Source organism: Dipteris shenzhenensis, chromosome 18 (genome assembly GCF_047967505.1).
Source record: "Dipteris shenzhenensis isolate YYH24624 ecotype China chromosome 18, Dip_SZ_1.0, whole genome shotgun sequence".
In the NCBI taxonomy this organism is placed as follows: domain Eukaryota; kingdom Viridiplantae; phylum Streptophyta; class Polypodiopsida; order Gleicheniales; family Dipteridaceae; genus Dipteris; species Dipteris shenzhenensis.
The window spans coordinates 48,368,790-48,381,486 of record NC_141613.1 but is presented as its reverse complement, the minus strand read 5'-3'; the positions used below and the strand labels follow the sequence as shown (position 1 = coordinate 48,381,486).

At 45.1% G+C, this 12,697-nt stretch overlaps 1 protein-coding gene across 3 annotated transcripts in view; it reads right to left on the bottom strand.

The window, feature by feature from the left end:
• The window catches only part of LOC147891341 (Putative thiol-disulfide oxidoreductase DCC), a 166,238-nt gene that overhangs the window by 131,950 nt on the left and 21,591 nt on the right, over positions 1-12,697 (bottom strand). For all 3 annotated transcript variants that reach the window (XM_087389711.1, XM_087389714.1, XM_087389713.1), the window contains exon 3: positions 7,177-7,287. In XM_087389711.1, the coding sequence (XP_087245837.1) occupies positions 7,177-7,287 (111 nt within the window). The remainder of the gene's footprint in view (positions 1-7,176; positions 7,288-12,697) is intronic.

The window sequence follows — 12,697 nt, the reverse complement described above, 5'->3', positions numbered from 1 at the left end:
CTAGAGGCCTATGGGTAAACCCCCATGGGCAATAAACATGAAGAAATATGAGATCTTATGTGGTCGAAGACTAGACCATAGCCGTGTCCAAAAGCAGGAGGCAAGAGAAAGAGCCCTCTGCCTCACCTCTGCATCTGAGGGGAGCCTACTCCATGTCCTAAAGGAGCTGCTTGGGCCATTGTCCCACTAAGCCCATCCTATGTGTGTCCGTTGTCCATACGATCATCCTGATCCTAGACCTACGGATACCACATGAGGGGCTAGCGCTCGAACTCCACGATGAGTCCTCTTGCAACTCCTTGATGAGTCCTCTTGCAACTCTCTTCCAAACCTTGAAAAGGATTCGCATCAATGGGGATCCCTTCCCGGTGAGGGATCCAAAAAAAGCTAGCGGTGAGATTGCTACCAGTGACCACCTGTGCGTGGGGTGTTCCTAAGAAGCCCCCTTTGCAAGAGGAGCTTCTAGGGCTTTGCGCCTAGAGTGAGACCACATACCACTAGCCTGCCTAGAAGGGCTCTGCTCTGCATCTCTAGATCAAGCCGCCGCATGCCTCTGACATGATCACTGTCTACCAAGCAACCCTGGCTCTAGTGATCCTTGTGCCATCCGAACTGACCCAAAGGAAGTTGCGCACCAAGCGCCTAAGCTGTCCCATGCAATCCCTATTAAACACTAGCAGAAGGCTATGTACCAAGTTGCGGCTAGAAGGACCTAGTTGACCACTAGAGCCCTCCCTACTAGGAAGAGTTTGGGCGAGCCCCAATATAGAAGCTTACACCGAACACTCTCTAAAACTAGGGCAATTTGCTGCTCTCCTGAAATGTCCAGCCCTACCTAGAAGCCCAGGTATCTCACTGTTTGTCCGCGCAGAATTCACTAGAAATCCAAGGCAGACCCCAAGTCTTGAACCTCTTGGACCTCCTCTGACCCTATGAAGAAACCAATCGATTTGGTCTAGTTAACCTGAGCCCTAGAGGCCTTGCAGTAGATGGCCAAGGCTCCTCTGACTATCTCCAGGCTCCTGGTTGATCCCTCCATGTACAAAGCTATGTCGTCTACAAACTTTGAATCTAATAGCTCCTCCTCCTATTGGATTGAGAACCTCATCCCGGTAAGCCATTTAGACAAGGAATGCAGAAATTAGCCTAGCATGTTAGCCACGAAGAGGAACAGCTAGGGGACGGCCCTATCATACTGAGTGGGAGAGAGGGAAGGACTCGCCCGTGTGTCCACCAATAAGCACTTGACTAGAGCTCCCTACATAGAGAGCTGAAATCCCCCGAATCCATCTGTCTAAAAAGCCCATCTGAGCATGGTTCCCTCCAAGAAGGACCACTCCACCCTATCGTAAGCCTTCTCGAAATCCAAGAGAAGGATAGTGACTCCTATCGAGCCAAGCCCACCGCCTCCCAAAAGGTGAGGATGGTGTCCAAGATGCTACGCTCCTGAACAAAGCCAGTTTGCCTATCATGAATGATGTTGGATGTGGGGATGCAACCATAGGCTCAAGACCTTCTCTAAGATCTTGTATGTGGTGTCCAAAAGCGTGATCGGTCTCCACTGGCGGATGTTTGACATGTCCCCTCCCTTCAGGATCAAGAATATCCAGCCTTGACCCAATGAATGAGGAAATGAGCCAGAGTCGAAGGATCTCCAGACAAGCTTGCCTGAGGGGGATAATAATAAGATCCCTTTAACTCCAAAAAAAGATCGGCATCAAACCATCTTCCCCAGGGGACATTTGAGGTGTGGGAGGGCCTCTAGTTGTCTACTCTAGCTCGGCAAGACCACTGCCCGAACCTAATCCCACATTGCCTCCCGGTCTATAAGAATTGTAGGAGACTCCTCCTTGGACTGGAATAACTATTGATAGAGGTCATCTCGAGAATCTTCTGAGGGTTTTTGTGCATCTATACCTACTCATCTCGCAACTGCTGGACTTGCGTCCCAGCTAATCGGGGCCCCGTGGTCTGGAAGAACTGCTTGGTCATCCTATCTCCCTGCTAGACCCATTTGGCTCGAGAGGAGTGGTACGAAAATTCGGCTCGCCAGACCTCTATGGCCTGGAGATCAAGCCTTGCACTCTCGTATCAGTCTCTCTATGGATGCTAAGTCCATCTCGCAAAGCTATCTTCTGCTCATGAGCATCATGTCTCCATCTAAGGGCCTGGCACTGCTGTAGCTCTTCATTGCTCCTCTAGATCACTTCAGCCACCCAGGATGCTCATCCCTCCTTGGACCCACCCTCTGGCTGCTCCCAAATCTTGGCTACTACCTGCTGCACCTCCTCATCCTAGAGAAGGTCATCTGGGATGCGAACCCACCTTTGGGGGATTCCACGACGGGGCTGCTCTAGGTGAAGCACAGCTGGGGAGTGTATTGACATCGTAGTACCTACCAAAATGCTCTTGGAACCCCCCTATGCAATGCCCGATCCCCAACGTAGAACCTATCAAGGCACTCCAATAGGCCATCATGTCTCCTCTGAAAGAAAAGAGGAGGTTGCCTGGGATCCTCGTGAACTCTGCCTCTCTCCATGGGTCTCTGCAAGATGAATTGCTCCCAAGTGCTCCTCTCTGCTGCCAGCATCTCCAAGAAGGAAGCTCCTCCCTACTTATCCTCTACAAACTCTAGATTGTTGAAGTCTCCTCCAACTATTTAAGAGCCAACATCTAGGAGGCACTCAGTTAGTTGTCTCTAAAAAGCAGGGCGAAGTTGTCTGCAAGCAAGTGCGTACATGTTCAGGATACCAATCTTGGACTCACTCATATGGAGACCCATCCAAACTAGTTGACCTGTGATAAGCTCATCCTTCACACATGATGGAGATCCCCACATAGTCCCGAAGCTAGATGCACCTGAGCTAGGAATACTGAGACACTCTGCACATGCTCCACAGGTGACAGGGTATGGATGACATCTACTTGATTTGGGGGCAATCCATGACTTGGTCATCTTCAACGGTCTTCAAAGATGGCCATTGTCTGGTAGACTCACCTGTTTCCCACATGGTGGTGGGTCAACTACAGTGGACTACCTACTAGGCCCACTAGCCCTTGTATCACAGATACACAATTTCATTGTACCCCCACCCCCACTCGGAGCCAACCACTCATACCTGGCCTTCCATATCTCTGCCACTATGCCACCCACAGGGAGAGCCCCCATCATGCCTACACATGTCCAGATCCACTTTGATGGTGCCCTCGACCCAATGTACGTGAGTCACTTAGCCAAAGCACTCCCAGCCCTACTTAAGGACAACATAGACCTCGCACGCGCCTCAGACGCCCTTGTCTCAGTTGTATAGGACATTGCCACCAGATCCTTTCACATGACCCGATCCAGGCGAGTCTGAGATGAGAAGACACCTCAAAACCCTTGGTTTGATACTGAATGAAGAGGAGCGAGAGCCATCTCATACGAGAGCATACCTTAGGGCATCTGACGGCATCTAAGGCACAGAGGAGTGTTCGACGATTGACATGCCACAAGAGGTGGGCTTTTCTCACACACAGGATGGATGAGATTGTCATATCTTTTCGAGGAGGAGACTTGACCACTGGATGGGGTTTCCTAACGGAGGGAAAGTCACTTATTCCGATCACTAACCCAAATGTCTGGCACACATATGCATGTTCCCTCTATGATGTCCAGATGTAGACACCACCGGACATGTCCTCTATGCCCAGGCCCACCACTTGTTGCTTGTTTACCACACAAAATGTGCGGGCTGCACTTTGTCGTCTACACAACCGGAAAGCATAGGATCAACATGAGGGCCTACAGACTGAACACTTTGCACATGGATAGGAGGTCTTAGCTCCGGTCCTAGCACACATGTTCAACCAGGCTGTTTGTCACGGCTTCCCACCCACCTAGAGCACCACCATTATTGTATCGATACACAAAGCCGGTAACCCTATGGAGACTGGGAATTACCGCACCCTCATGATTGGTGATACTCTGGCTAAGATTTATGGATCGGTTCTAGAGAGGGAGCTCAACAGTCATACAGAGGCTCGAGGGCAGCGAGCACTAGGAAAGGCATGATTCCGGAGGCAGCATTATACCTTAGACCACATATTCACTTTGAGAGTTGCCATTGAGCAGGCGAGATTCAGACACAACTAGCCTCTCCAAAAACATGGGCCACTACTCATGGGCATTCACTAGAAAACATGTGTGAACCCTTTACCAGCCCGAAGCTCATCCCAAGCTCTTCCACGAGCCATTGCACAACTCCCTGCTAGCTTTCTGTACACATTGCCACTTAGTAAGCTACCCCAGCATTCTTCACCCAAATGCTTGTGCACGCAGCCCAAAGCCATTGCAAATAGCTCACATGAGCTGTGTAGTAGGCCAACACCAGCCCCTTCACAAGCCCGCACAAGCTGTATGATGGATACGTACATGAACGATCAGTTCTGCCAAGCAAGCCACTTATGAACCTTCAACAATAGCCAAAGGATACCGTGCTTAAATATAAGTCCGTAAAAGAATTAATGTTGTGTACGACACTCCGTACAACAATTAATGCAGTGTACGACAGTCCGTACAGTACCGTACCAACAACCACCAAACAGATTCCATGCAGTCATAATAAGAGTTCCGTACTGGTTGTACGACCATGAGCATCACCCGTCTGCAAGCGCCGTACACAGCCGTACAACTGGCTTTGTCTCCTGAGGGGTGCCTCATACGTTGCCCTTACGTAGGCCATACTACATCAAATACTTGCTCGGGATCTTCCGTACGTGATTACAGACAACAAGCCATCCGCGTGATGGCCAGCTTGTGCCTTAGCTTCCATACATGATTCTCCAACCTTTTCCAAGCTCACGCCTTCTTTCATTTTCATGTCGGCCGGCCCCCTACATTGTTCCAAGGTCTTCTTTTCTTTTTTGGGCTGAATGGACATGCTACGTGGCAGCCCATGTCTTAGGTTGCCCCCAAGGGATTTCATATGCCCTAGTCCCCCCTGTAGTGGGGCCTTTTTAAAACCCCACCAATGACCAACTTCAAAACTAACGGCATTTTTCCCCCTTTCCCAGGATCCTGCCCACATGCAGGCCAACATGCATGTGCCAAAAATCACGCCCTCGTGACAACTTTTTCTTTGAGTCATGGTCTCTGGATGATGTTTCCCACTCTCCTTATAGACCTGCACATGCCTCGGCAGATACTTTTTGGGCCATTCTAGTGAGCATTTCAGCATGGCATATTTTGAGATCAGAGGCTCTTGATGGTTCCCAAGTCCACCCTTCACACACATTGGCTAGTATTTGGACAAATATTGTACACATTTTGATGGTTGTATGGATGAGCATGCAGGGGTGTTTCTGGGTGGCATCTGCTAGGAGGATTGTTTTCCTTAGGGAGGAGTGGCTCCCCTTTTTTCCTCAAAGTCCACCACAGGGTTGAAATGGTACTTTCAACATCAACCTTGGTGCTTTACTAGCTCTTCCTGATGAGCAGGTTATTTGCCCACTCAAGGTTTTTTTTTTTTCATGACATGAGCATTGCTCTTGGGGTATTTTTCATACTTAATAGTAGTCTTTTCATTGAAAAACAAAAAAAAGATAGAGATAACTAATAGCTACATGCATGAAGCCTACAAAGAGAGCACGAATCAGAGACTAAAGTAATCCAATTGCATATGCTCTTGGGGTAGTTTTAATATTTAATAGAAGTCTTTTCATTGAGTAACAAAAAAAGATAGAGATAACTAATAGCTACATGCATGAAGCCTACAGAGAATTGGAAAAAGAGCAGAATCAAAAACTGGAGTAAACCAATTGCATGTATGTGCAACGTGCGTCTCTCAATCTTAAAATCTCAATGACAAAACATGCAATTAGAATTTCTCAACATACCGCGGGATTCTCACAAGAGAAAAGATGAGAAAAGGAGGGCGCAAATGCAAATATCTCATAGCGTGCCTAGATCTGTTCTCCTTAATGCAAGAGAATGAGATGTATGCACAAGTTTGGCAAGCTAGGAAAAGGTCCTCTAAATGTCAAAGGAGCTACCAGGCTCCTGGAACTCCCACACGAAGCCAACACCTTGAATAAGGAATAGCAGAGAGAGAGACAAGCAGCTAGGGATGCAATAATTTGGCCAAATATGGAGAGACCAGGCAGGCTAGTCAACTTCTAAAAGAGAGTAGACCACATGCTAGTAGAATAGGCTACATAAGAAATAGTCGAGGGCTAGCTTCGGACCTCATCTTATAGGTTCCATATTAAGACTGGGCCAGAAGTTGCGCCACCTGCCATCACCATGAGCTGAGACTATGCACCCTATATGCAACATGTAGGAGTTCCGAGACAAAGGAGCATATGCTTCTGAGATGCCCTCGATATCATGAGATCTGTGGGAGGTTACACTGCCTCTTTGAGCAAGGGAATGTACAGCTGCATGACTAACTAGGGGAGCTGTGTCATGTCTGTTTTCTCAAGATATCCATGGTCTGCCACCAGTGACCAGATATCCTAGCAGCCTCAGTGATACCTTGTGACTGGTGGCCTTGATAACTCTATAGACCAAGTAGTTCCCTCTCTATGACAAGATCACAGGTGATCGGGTGCCCCAGCATCTTCCATGTGGTGATACAGGTCCCTCTGGTCACTGTGGTCCTGTGAGAAGTACTTGTATAATATGGTGGAATGGTTGTCATTTAGCAGCTGAGGCAGTATGCAAAATCGTCCATTTGAGGCAGCAGACTGCTGGTCTATAGAATCTACTCAATACCAGATAAGATGCAATGAAAGGAGACCAGAAAGAAGGAAAGTAGGCTTTCATAACATCTACGGAAAACCGAAAAGCCTATGAAAGCAGCATGGTACAAGTGTGTCTCAAGAATCCAACATTGAAGAAAGCATGCAGATATGGTATAGAGAGGGGATACAAGGAAAATAGATATGTATGGAGATGCTACATATGTGTGTGTTACACAAAAGAGCTAGTATTAAAGGAAATTTCCTTATGGGCAAGGGTAGCAGGAGTACTGTCAGACCACTAGTTGCCTAGAAAGTGTTGAAGTGCTCCTAAACTTGCCATCTCCTTGTGGTTGTGATCTTTTTACAGCTGATTGTAGACCACCACTTACTTTTATGCAAACTGAACATGTTGCCAGTGAGAGAAAGAAAGCATTGACAAGGAGGATTACATACAGTAGCAAAATCTATTCCAGCGTTCTCTTGAGCTGAATAATCATCTGTGCTGATGTCAACAAATTTGATTGTTCCTCCATGTGTCTTGTTTCGTTCCATCAACATATTAACCTGAGAAATGCCAAATCCCATTAATATAGTTACAAGGCATGAAATGACCAAAATTGTGTATAGAACAAGAGAGAGACTGCTAGTAAGAGTGATTTCACCATATTTCTCTATTGGACTGTTGTTCCTAGCACTAGATGAGATATAAAGAGCCCTAATGCTAATCTCTAACCATAATATCTATGGATATAGAAAACAAATGCTGTATTTTGGATACTCAAAGGCACCCATATGAAAGAACTTAGTGGTGCTGATGAAAACATAAAGTACACCCAACTGAAATACTCAAATAATGATATATTGGTGTCCATTATTGGTGGATGGCCACCTTCCTGGAACACATTTCACAATATTTGCAACTCAAAATCATTTATTATTGTCTGTTCCGTGTATAAGTGGATGCCAATAAGACCTTCCAAAAACACATTTCACAGCATTATCAGTTCAAAACCGTTTAATTATTTTCTGCTCTGTGAATCTCGTCGTTTAGAATTTATCTCTGATTTAGATAAATTTAAGCAGAAACAGTAGACTCCCAAAGTAGTGCAAAATATTAAAGATATAGCTTCTGACTACCGTACCTTTGAGAGATCTGACTAACGCCCCAACAGACACATCCCCTTAATCAGATTGATCCTTTCTAAAACTTTCAAGGCATATGGGATCTCAATCTGAGGATCTACTAACGATCATCTAGGATAGCTCTCATGGTCATAGATGAAGCAGGGTTGCTGTGTCATTTCCAATTTCCCGCCACTGGTTGTTATGCAACCCTCAGTGTATATGTCCTTCTCGGCTCTGTTGCTTCATCTTCTCCAGGCACTCTCCTACCCCTCAGCCTCTCCCCGCTTCCCCGTCCCCTCCCTTCCTCCATAAAACTCAGCCTTATGCCTACCGTTGAGATATGGTGCCATGTGCACATATTAGAGGCTAAGGTATGGTATAGGAATGTATTAAAGCAGCCACCCTAGGATGTGGACTACATGATGTGATGATGTGGATCGAGGACATCCACAAGGAGAGATGTGGATCAGAGGATCCCACAAGTGTTGACTATTCTTAGGGCTCTTTCTATATAAGAAGCCTATTTTGTATTGATTGAAATAGATATACATTTGCTATCTCCCTCTCATGTCTTATTCAGTCTACTTTGAGCCTCCTTGATCTCTTGCTTTTCTCATGGTATCAAAGCTTAGGTCTAGCTCTTCTAGATTAGTTGTAGGAATGCCTTAGGAGTGAATGTTTTCTCCGAGTAGTAGAGTTGAACACGGTGTTTGGTGCAAAAGCCAAAAACCAAGAAATTCATTTTAAGATTGAATTCTATGGTTTGCACAGGAGCTTCAATGAATCCATGGCACAATTTGTCAACAAGATCAAAAGCATTATGACCCAACTAAAAGGCATAAATGCACAAGTAGGAGAAAGGGATGCACTTGCAATCCTCCTTAAAAGTATGCCTCAAGAGTATAGTGCATTGACAACCACTTTGAAGAACCTTCCAGATCCAAAGTTTGAGGAATGTGTATCCTCTCTTCTTGAAAAATAAAGAGAGTTGAAAGCATCAACATCGACATCTACATCAACACGCAACACCAATAATGAAGAACAAGCATTGCTTAGTAAAACATCAACGAAGTGTTACCATTGCGGAAGGATGGGTCACCATCAAAGTGACTGCAAATTGAAGAACAAACCAAAGTGTCACCATTGCAAGAAGCTAGGACACAAGGAAGAAGATTGCACATTGAAGAGCCAGCAGGTCAACTACGTGGAGTCATCATCAAGCCATGAGCAGAATGACAAGAAAAACATGTATTGAGAAGCAACAGCCTTTCCACCTTTAGCCTATATTCTTATAAGCAAACCTGACCACTTGAGAGTAGCTATGAAAGCATCCGGGGGAGGATTTGATCTTGTAACTCACATTTGACCACCTTACAGTAGCCAAAGGATCATGGCACCAAGGGGAGGTGTTGAGATACGGTACCATGTGCACATATTAGAGGCTAAGGTATGGTATAAGAATGTATTAAAGTAGCCACCCTAGAATATGGACTACGTGATGTGAGGATGTGGATCGAGGACATCCACAAGGAGAGATGTGGATCAGAGGATCCCACAAGTGTTGACTATTCTAAAGGCTCTCTCTATACAAGATCCTATTTTGTATTGATTGAAATAGATATACATTTGCTATCTCCCTCTCATGTCTTATTCAGTCTACTTTGAGCCTCCTTGATCTCTTGCTTTTCTCACCTACCTCTATTTTCTTCTTTATAGGTTGAGCATGATGTTTGCGAGCTCCAAGATTGTGCAGCAGTGGGAGATATTATGGCCTTAGCCCTTCCATGCTGCCAAAGCTTGAGGTTACTCCCATGTGAATCTAACACTGGGAGGCGCAAAGCTGGGTGCTCTTGGTAATCCCTAATCCCAAGATGCCGCAAATGAGCCTAATCTCTCACTTTTTAGCCAAGGGTGTCCTAAGGCCTTTACCCTACAATTGTCCTAAGTGGACCTTAGGTACCACATGTCCTAAATTTCTCAAGGTTACGATCTATGCCTCTAGGCCACCTGACCTCCATAACTAGCCAAATTATGTCCAAGCATGGACATAATATTCTCCCCCCACTATTCAAAGAACATTTGGAAGAGGAAATCTGGAAACTGGCGCCAATGAGAATCCACACTCTACTAGGTGTAATCCTCCTCAGCACATCTTTTCACTAAGCTCACAGCTCTGAAATTGTTCTCTTCCTGAGCCTATGCTCTCAATATTCCAAACGGAGTTCTAGTTCATGGGGCACAAAATTGGTAAGATCTTCCGTCTTACAAGTTCATCCTCAAAGACTAAGGTATCTCTAACACCAAACACCTCTTTCAATCGACTGCTATAAAGACTGAGTGTACCCAAACACAATCAAGTAGCTGCAATTTGATTAATCTTTTTAATAATTAAAAATGGACCACGATAGAGATCTTATAAACCATAAAAGTCTGCATCATTTGGAGGGTCCTTAAATAAATTCACTGGCCCTCTATGAGAAATCCAGTGAGTGCTTAAAATTGTGCTCTATCTTTAGCACTTGTTATGTTTTCCCTTGCTAACTATAACATTTCCTGCTGCTATTGGAACCAAGCAGCTACAACTACTTCACGAAACTCTAGGCTGATATCCGTACATTAACATGAACGGAGTCTCCTTAGTAGCAAAGTGCTAAGCACTAGTATAAGCAAACCCTACTAATGGAAGAAACTCCTCCCAATCAGACTGCCTCTCGGAAACATTCTCAACATATCTTCCATAATCTAATTTACCTGCTCACTTAGCATCACTGTCACTTACAATTTCAGCAGGGAAGCCATGAAGACTAAAGAACTTCTCAACAAACAGTTGAGCAAGAGTGTTGCTGAAATTCTCTCTTGCATATGAATGAATCTAGACAGCTTTAGTAAGTCAATTAACAAACACCCAAATCGCATCATTCCCACAAAAAATCTGCGGTAATCAAACCATGAAACCCATGGTAATACTCTGCCATTTCTTTTCTAGTATCTCCAAAGGGTGCAATAGCCACAACATCTTAAGTGTTGAACTTGATTGACTTGGAATTATTGACAATGTCGAACATAAAGTTCTACATCAGGTTTCATATTATGCCAAAAGAAAGTCCTTTTGATCAGTTCCAAAGACCTTTGTACCTCAGATAGACAGTATTGGAGCGTCATGACATTCAATCAGGGCATCTTGTATCCCTCACCTCGGGTACTTAGGACCTTTCTTATTTGGAAAAGCGATCCATTCCAAACAGAATACAGTCTAGTTTTACTTCCTAAAGGGAGCAGTTCTAGCTTGTATTCATCCATATGCAAGAGAATTCATCTTCAAGATAAATGCCCTTTATAAAGGTTCAACGGGATTTTAGTAAAGTAAAACCTATTCACGCATCCACCAATCTATTAGTGGATTTGTTGCGATAGCGAACCTCAAAGTCAAATTCTTGCATAAGTTCTCACCATTGGGATTTCCTATACCTAAGATCGAAAGCATTGCAAAACTACTTTAGAACGAATTATCCATGTAAACCACAAAAATTAACTTTTTTCTTTCAAAAGCTTGTGGTCTACCATCCTAGAATAGGGCTGCTCCAACAGCATAACAACTGGGATCCATTTCAACAACTTTACTAGGATCCAACATTTAGAGCATAGGAGCTGATGTGACCTCTTGCTTCAATTGAAGCAAGCATCAAGCTTCTCACTTCACTCTATAGGTTGGCACGTATTGTACTTCACTTTCTCTACCCCCTCAGAAAGATCGAATAGGGGTAATGCTAACTTAGCCTAGTTGAGGACTTTGGAGTATTTGGTGGCACCTTGCAATACGTCTCACTAGGACCCACCCACGATGCAGGGAGGAGGTAGAGCAGTAGCCACTTAAATATTTGACACCCAGAGGTTCGAGATCATGCTAGGCTATTGGACACACGTCAATTGGGCATAGTGGGATGGTGGCCTAGCCCGGTCCATTCCATGGGGACTTGGAGTAATCTTGCACAATAGCCAAAGGAGCACCTCAGTTTGCTAACGCACATGAGGGGGGCAGAATGCCATATACTCTCACAAGTCTTCTACGACATACGATCTAGCAAGGCCCTCCACCTCGAGATCCTATCACAGCCTTTGAAGAATACTTGGATGATCAATTGTTTCAATTGTGTCTCTTCACTATAATGGAAGAGGATTAAAATAGTCGAGGTTGGGGAAGCGTTGGGCCATTGACCCCCAGACCATTCAGAGAGGAATATTCCTACTCGAAGCTTTGGATTTGTGAGGGCCGCCGCCTTATAGTGGGATCAAGAAAAGTGTTTTAGCCCACAGGCAAGGCAATCCCACAATGATAGTGCACGTACCCTTCTTCTATACACGCCTGCCGACATTGGAAAATGCCTTCAACAAGCTGCCTCACCACATGAGAGAGGCTAGCTATAGTAATAAGTGTTGCATGACGTGCACACTAGGTTTTGGTTGCAGCTATAGACCAACCTTCAGCCATGAACACTACTTTTGTGTGGCTGGACAAGGTGGACTTCCAATTGGACCCTGATTGGTACAAATAGGGAGAGATGGCAATTGTCACTGTCGAGGAATGACCAGGATCAAGAGATCATACAAATGGCATTGTCATCAAGAGATGATATCCCACTATTTATGGAGCTTCCCTTCAATGCAAAGGGTTGGGAAGTGTTAGCTCAAGATCAATTTGCAAGACTATGGCACATAATCCATGTGTTTGGATGAGGATGGTAGCTTCCTAACAAGGGACAACATGCTTTCTCCAAAGAAATGGCATCTCTTGCATACTTGGTGAGTGTTGTAGGATACAGAGACTACCCAAGACCATTTGGTGGACCGG